Source organism: Stomoxys calcitrans, chromosome 5 (genome assembly GCF_963082655.1).
Source record: "Stomoxys calcitrans chromosome 5, idStoCalc2.1, whole genome shotgun sequence".
Lineage (NCBI taxonomy): Eukaryota > Metazoa > Arthropoda > Insecta > Diptera > Muscidae > Stomoxys > Stomoxys calcitrans.
Genome location: NC_081556.1, coordinates 137249145 through 137256175, shown reverse-complemented (window position 1 = coordinate 137256175; position 7031 = coordinate 137249145). Strand labels below are relative to the sequence as shown.

The 7031-nt window shown below is 46.2% G+C and overlaps 2 protein-coding genes across 2 annotated transcripts; both read right to left on the bottom strand.

Annotated features, from left to right (window-relative positions):
• Positions 1–478: 478 nt before the first annotated feature.
• On the bottom strand, positions 479–799 carry LOC106082318 (uncharacterized). Its single transcript, XM_013244758.2, has one exon. The coding sequence runs from the start codon at positions 797–799 to the stop codon at positions 479–481; it is 321 nt and encodes a 106-aa protein (XP_013100212.2).
• A 4745-nt stretch (positions 800–5544) lies between these two features.
• On the bottom strand, positions 5545–6752 carry LOC106082319 (uncharacterized). The gene has a single exon (XM_013244759.2). The coding sequence runs from the start codon at positions 6739–6741 to the stop codon at positions 5545–5547; it is 1197 nt and encodes a 398-aa protein (XP_013100213.1). The 5' UTR covers positions 6742–6752.
• Between the last annotated feature and the right edge of the window lie 279 nt (positions 6753–7031).

The window sequence follows — 7031 nt, the reverse complement described above, 5'->3', positions numbered from 1 at the left end:
TTAATGTGGTATTTGTATCATAGAGGCGTTTCGCAATAAATACGATTCAAATACAACATACCAACGTATCAACGTCTTTTAACCAAAGTCTTCCAACCAACCCATAGTGGTTGGTGTGTTGCAATCTCTAGCTTTCCTTTTCCATTGGCATAGAAAATCTCCGATCAATGAGCTCGTCTCGAAAGAGAAACGAACAAAAATTGTGAAATTTAATGACCTTTGGCAAAACAATTGAAAATACATCTTTTTATTGTAAATAAAGTTTTGCGAACTTCCTGTAAACTGAATTTTTAAAACATTTTTCTTTGGTTTTCAAAATATTTAAATTGTTGTCTGTTGTAAAAATTTATCGATATTTTCGCAATAATAAGAGAATATACTGCTAAAATTCGACTCCAAATTAATTTATATCCATTTTCTTAAAATCTACTAAAATTCTAATTTATTAGCAATACCTTACAGTAATTTTTTTGAACTATCAAAAAAATCCACCACCATAGTAGGGTCGACTAGGACGATAGGGTATAAAAGCACCACCACCTGCACCGAAGAATCCACCGCCACGGCCATAGCCACCACCTCTTCCGCCACCAAAGCCTCCACCTCTAGCGCCGCCAAAGCCTCCTCCTCTACCGCCACCAAAGCCTCCACCTCTAGCACCACCAAAGCCTCCTCCTCTACCGCCACCGCCAAAACCTCCCCCACGACCTCCTCCGCCACCACCACCTCTTGCCTCAACCACATCCAGGGCAATTGTAACAAGAAAAGCCAAAACTAATAGCAGCCACAATTTATGCATGATTTTAAAATTTTATAGAATCTCTTCTTTCTGATTAAGGCGTCTATACTCCACGATTTGTTTTGAAAAACTGATGAAATATTTACAAATATTTTATTTCACACTTATATTTTTAATATTCATTTAAGTTTATTTACTGCTTAATTGTTGCTCAATTAGAACTGGAGTTCTAATTAAAATTAGCAAATTAAATATGGCTTAAAGACATTATACCTCTCTCTCTCTCTCTCTCTTCTTCTTTTTCTTTCTCCATCCCAATTAGGTCATGAAAGATTTCTAAAAATATGATAATATTGCACTTTAGTAGAAATATCTTAGGAACTAAAATGACCCTCAACTTAATTACTTGCACTTTTGCCATAAAATATACCAAGCAGAAGCTGTTATGGAGATTAAGAAGCATTTGAGAGATTTGTTTTGAGTAGTCATATTTTTAACTTTATAATAAACAAGTAAAAGCGTGCTTAGTTCGGCCGGGCCGAATCTTGTATACCCTCTACCATGGATCGCATTTGTCGAGTTCTTTTCCCGGCATCTCTTCTTAGGCAAAACAGGATATAAGAAAAGATTTGCTCTGCTATTAGAGCGATATCAAGATATGGTCCGGTTTGGACCACAATAAAATTATATGTTGGAAACCTGGAAGCCACTTTGGGGGCTCAAGAAGTAAAATAGAGGGATCGATTTATATGGGAGCTGTATCAGGCTATAGACCGATTCAGACCATAATAAACACGTATGTTGATGGTCAGGGGAGAGGATCCATCGTACAAAATTTCAGGCAAATCGGATAATAATTGCGACTTCTAGAGACTCAAGAAGTCAAGATCCCAAATCGGTTTATATGACAGCTATATCAGGTTATGAACCGACTTGAACCTTGTTTGACACAATTGTTGAAAGTAAGAATAAAATACGTCATGCAAAATCTCAGCCAAATCGGATAGGAATTGCGCCCTCTAGAAGCTTTAGAAGCTCAAGAAGTCAAGTCCCCAGATCGGTTGACAGGACAGCTATATTAGGTTATGACAGTTGTTGGATATCATAACAAAATACTTCGTCCAAAAATTCATTAAAATCGGATAAGAATTGCGCCATCTAGAGGCTCAAGATATCAAGACCGAAGATCGGTTTATATGACAGCTATATCAGGTTACTGACCGATGTAAACCATACCTGACACAGTTGTTGGATATGATCACAAAACACGTCGTGCAAAATTTCATTCCAATCGGATAAGAATTGCGCACTCTAGAGGCTTAAGAAGTCAAGACCCAAGATCGGTTTATATGACAGCTTCGTCAGGTTATGGACCGATTTCAACTATAATTGGCACAGTTGTTAGGAACTATAACAAAACATTTTATGCAAAATTTCAGCCAAATCGAAAAGGAATTGCGTCCTCTAGAAGCTCAAGAATTTAAGATTCCACATAGGTTCATATGGCAGCTATATCAAAACATGGACCGCTTTGGCCCTTTTACGAACCCAACCGACCTACGCTTATAAGAAGTATTTGTGCAAAATTTCAAGCGGCTAGCTTTACTCCTTTGAAAGTTAGCCTGCTTTCGACAGACAGACGGACGGGTGGACAGACGGACGGATGGACAGACGGACGGATGGACAGGCGGACGGACGGGCATGGCTAGATCGACTTAAAATATCATGACGATCAAGAATATACCTCCTTTATGGGGTCTTCGATGAATATTTCGAGGAGTTACAAACAGAATGACGAAATTAGTGTACCCCATCCTATGGTGGAGGGTATACAAATAGAAAATACTGCAAAAACTTTATTTTACAGAAAATTTTGGCAAATTGTTTATTATTATTTACTAGACGAACCGGGTACGCTCCGCTGCGCCTTCTTTAACTCTCGAATATCTTTTTAGGGTGGGGACACTTCGCCCTGAATGCGGATATCGAATTCGTGGCGTTGTAGCCTATGACGCTGAACGCGTTCGAATCCTGGCGAGAACATCGCACAAAGCGGTGTTTATCCCATCTTAATGTTGGCGACATTTGCGAGGTCAAATGCCATGTATGGTCATATACAAAATTTTCCCCAAAAAGGTGTCGAAAATTTCGAGAAAATCGGTTCTGCCGTTTTTCAGTCTATACGGAACAAATAAACCGAGTCCCATATATCCTTGATTGGCTAATGTGGCCATTTACGTCGTTTTTGTGAGGGTGAGGTGACCCCCTATACTTCGACATGAATTTGTATGTCAAATTCCTTATCTTTATCCCGCATACTTTTCATTTGATTCCCATATCGTCCTTATCGGATCACTTTTGATTTTGGGTGGTGTTTTTTGCTTAACGGAGGAGGGTCCACCCCTTTCCGTTATCAATAATTTATAAAGTCTATTCCTACTTCATGACAATATTCGTAATCTACTCCCGAATACCTTTCATTAGAGGCCCATATTACCATGATCGTCACATAAATTAATTTTAAGGGGTTTTGGGGCTGAGGCGGCATCCCAGGTACTTGGAGCCAACTTTTATTATGGAATTCGTACTCTACTCTTGAATGCCTTTCATTTAAACTCCACAAAGTACTCCTTCCGTCCGTCCTTCCGTTCGTCCTTCCGTCCGTCCTTCCGTCCGTCCTTCCGTCCGTCCTTCCGTCCGTCCTTCCGTCCGTCCTTCCGTCCGTCCTTCCGGACGGAAGGACGTCCTTCCGTCCGTCCGTCCTTCCGTCCGTCCTTCCGGACGGAAGGACGTCCTTCCGTCCGTCCGTCCTTCCGTCCGTCCTTCCGTCCGTCCTTCCGTCCGTCCTTCCGTCCGTCCTTCCGTCCGTCCTTCCGTCCGTCCGTCCTTCCGTCCGTCCTTCCGTCCGTCCTTCCGTCCGTCCTTCCGTCCGTCCTTCCGTCCGTCCGTCCTTCCGTCCGTCCTTCCGTCCGTCCTTCCGTCCGTCCTTCCGTCCGTCCTTCCGTCCGTCCTTCCGTCCGTCCTTCCGTCCGTCCTTCCGTCCGTCCTTCCGTCCGTCCTTCCGTCCGTCCTTCCGTCCGTCCTTCCGTCCGTCCTTCCGTCCGTCCTTCCGTCCGTCCTTCCGTCCGTCCTTCCGTCCGTCCTTCCGTCCGTCCTTCCGTCCGTCCTTCCGTCCGTCCTTCCGTCCGTCCTTCCGTCCGTCCTTCCGTCCGTCCTTCCGTCCGTCCTTCCGTCCGTCCTTCCGTCCGTCCTTCCGTCCGTCCTTCCGTCCGTCCTTCCGTCCGTCCTTCCGTCCGTCCTTCCGTCCGTCCTTCCGTCCGTCCTTCCGTCCGTCCTTCCGTCCGTCCTTCCGTCCGTCCTTCCGTCCGTCCTTCCGTCCGTCCTTCCGTCCGTCCTTCCGTCCGTCCTTCCGTCCGTCCTTCCGTCCTTCCGTCCGTCCTTCCGTCCGTCCTTCCGTCCGTCCTTCCGTCCGTCCTTCCGTCCGTCCTTCCGTCCGTCCTTCCGTCCTTCCGTCCGTCCGTCCGTCCGTCCTTCCGTCCGTCCTTCCGTCCGTCCTTCCGTCCGTCCTTCCGTCCGTCCTTCCGTCCGTCCTTTCGTCCGTCCTTCCGTCCGTCCTTCCGTCCGTCCTTCCGTCCGTCCTTCCGTCCGTCCTTCCGTCCGTCCTTCCGTCCGTCCTTCCGTCCGTCCTTCCGTCCGTCCTTCCGTCCGTCGAAAGCACGCTAACATTCGAAGGAGGAAAGCTAGGCGCGACATCGGTCAATGTTTTGTTATCTAATTTGGCGTTTCAGTATGACTTCCAACAACTGTGCCAAGTATGGTCTAAATTGGTTGATAAGCTGACATAGCTGCCATGTAAACCGATCTCCCAATCCGTCCGTCCTTCCGTCCGTCCTTCCGTCCGTCCTTCCGTCCTTCCGTCCGTCCTTCCGTCCGTCCTTCCGTCCGTCCTTCCGTCCGTCCTTCCGTCCGTCCTTCCGTCCGTCCTTCCGTCCGTCCTTCCGTCCGTCCTTCCGTCCGTCCTTCCGTCCGTCCTTCCGTCCGTCCTTCCGTCCGTCCTTCCGTCCTTCCGTCCGTCCTTCCGTCCGTCCTTCCGTCCGTCCTTCCGTCCGTCCTTCCGTCCGTCCTTCCGTCCTTCCGTCCGTCCTTCCGTCCGTCCTTCCGTCCGTCCTTCCGTCCGTCCTTCCGTCCGTCCTTCCGTCCGTCCTTCCGTCCGTCCTTCCGTCCGTCCTTCCGTCCGTCCTTCCGTCCGTCCTTCCGTCCGTCCTTCCGTCCGTCCTTCCGTCCGTCCTTCCGTCCGTCCTTCCGTCCGTCCTTCCGTCCGTCCTTCCGTCCGTCCTTCCGTCCGTCCTTCCGTCCGTCCTTCCGTCCGTCCTTCCGTCCGTCCTTCCGTCCGTCCTTCCGTCCGTCCTTCCGTCCGTCCTTCCGTCCGTCCTTCCGTCCGTCCTTCCGTCCGTCCTTCCGTCCGTCCTTCCGTCCGTCCGTCCTTCCGTCCGTCCTTCCGGCCGTCGAAAGCACGCTAACATTCGAAGGAGGAAAGCTAGGCGCGACATCGGTCAATGTTTTGTTATCTAATTTGGCGTTTCAGTATGACTTCCAACAACTGTGCCAAGTATGGTCTAAATTGGTTGATAACCTGACATAGCTGCCATGTAAACCGATCTCCCAATTTGACTTTGTGCGCCTCTTGAAGGCGCAATTATTACTCGATTTGCCTGAAATTTATATGAAAAATTTTTAATAGTCATTTTGCATTGTATTTTATTTATTTTTCTTTTCCTCAGTAACCTTCAATTTTTTCCTTAAAGTTAGGGCACATAATGAAATTTTGGTTTTTTACGCCTTCCAACTATTATCTCCACCACCAGACACATACAGCTCAATGCAATTCCAATGACCAAAACCATCCATGTCAGCCAATAGTACTCCATGTCAAGTGGCCTTATGGGATATACATCGTGCAAAATTTTGTAATGCTTCATTCTATGCGCTGCAATAAAGGCTTCCTCCTGCCAATGTCCCCACAGACCCGATTGTTGCACTAATAAAATAAAATCATCCAAGGCTGAGGCAAATCTCGAGTCCAACTGCATGGGAAAGGTGTAGTGAGAATTGCCAAAACATACATCCGAAAGTTGATACAAAGGCTGTACCAGGTCTCTCTGGAGTCTCTTGATGAAACCCCATTGACTTTGGGTTATCACTATGGCATGGGTTTGAGAAAAATTGCGCAGCATGTAGGCTACCTCAGGCAGGGCCTTTTCCACAAGGGCAGCATTTAGAGGAGTTAAATTCACCTTGGGGTTATTTTGCAGCTCCTCGAGTATATGACTGGGCACCATAATACTAATTTTAGAAGCCAATATATTTTCCAAGGTTTTCAGGAAGGGCTGAAATACAGGCCTAAAATTGTAAGCCGTCAAATAGATGGTGTAATAGTTGAAGAGAACGAATCCAAAGGGCAGGAACAGTAAATGGACTGTATAGCATCTACTGGGAATGTTGTCCAGTTTGCAGCAAGCATTGGAATAGAACAGCAGAAGAGCAAAACTTTCCAAAAGATTTTCCAGAAAACTCACCGAAGGGTATTTCAGCAGGGACATGAGCACAGCCACGTAGGGCACTCCCAAGCCCAACAGAATCCATATGTCAACACCCAGAGGCCAGAACACATACCAATAATGGGGCAGTTCCTTTTCCGAAGGCACCATAACGCAAACTCTGGACCACTCCAGGGGATAGCTAAAGGTTATGTTGGCAAAGAGATTCAGATTAGTGCCTCCCAACATTGACAAATTGTAGACTCCTTGCTGTATGTCCAACTGAATGTGGGACACATTGTAATTCTCCAGGGAAATCAAGCCTAGTTTGTAATTGTGGTAGTGGGCAAAATTTTCCAAAATTTTTGCATATGGTCCAACTAGTTGACTGCCAAGACGAAAGTTTTCCTCAAAGCTAAAAGCATTTGGTATCTCCTCGTAAAATGGGCTACGAATAGTATCCATAAGCCGAATGATGTTTCACGGCAGGCTGGGGGAACTGAAGTGATGAGTTGAACTCTTGTTTGGCTTACAGTCCTTATGCAGTTGCCACACACACACACACACAAAATCATTCAATATTTGTTCCAATATCTATTTGCCCTTCTTTAAACAAACATAGAGTGCGATTTGATATGGGTAGTGATGAGGGCACTTTGGTGATACACATGGAAAAAATACTTCACAAAATTTTTCTAGAAAAATCAAATTTAAAGTAAATTTTTCAACACGTGCTGTAGAAAATAAATTGTGAC

Coding starts and splice junctions, on each gene's coding strand:
- LOC106082318 (XM_013244758.2), bottom strand. CDS start 799: ATGCATAAATTGTGGCTGCTATTAGTTTTGGCTTTTCTTGTTACAATT.
- LOC106082319 (XM_013244759.2), bottom strand. CDS start 6,741: ATGGATACTATTCGTAGCCCATTTTACGAGGAGATACCAAATGCTTTT.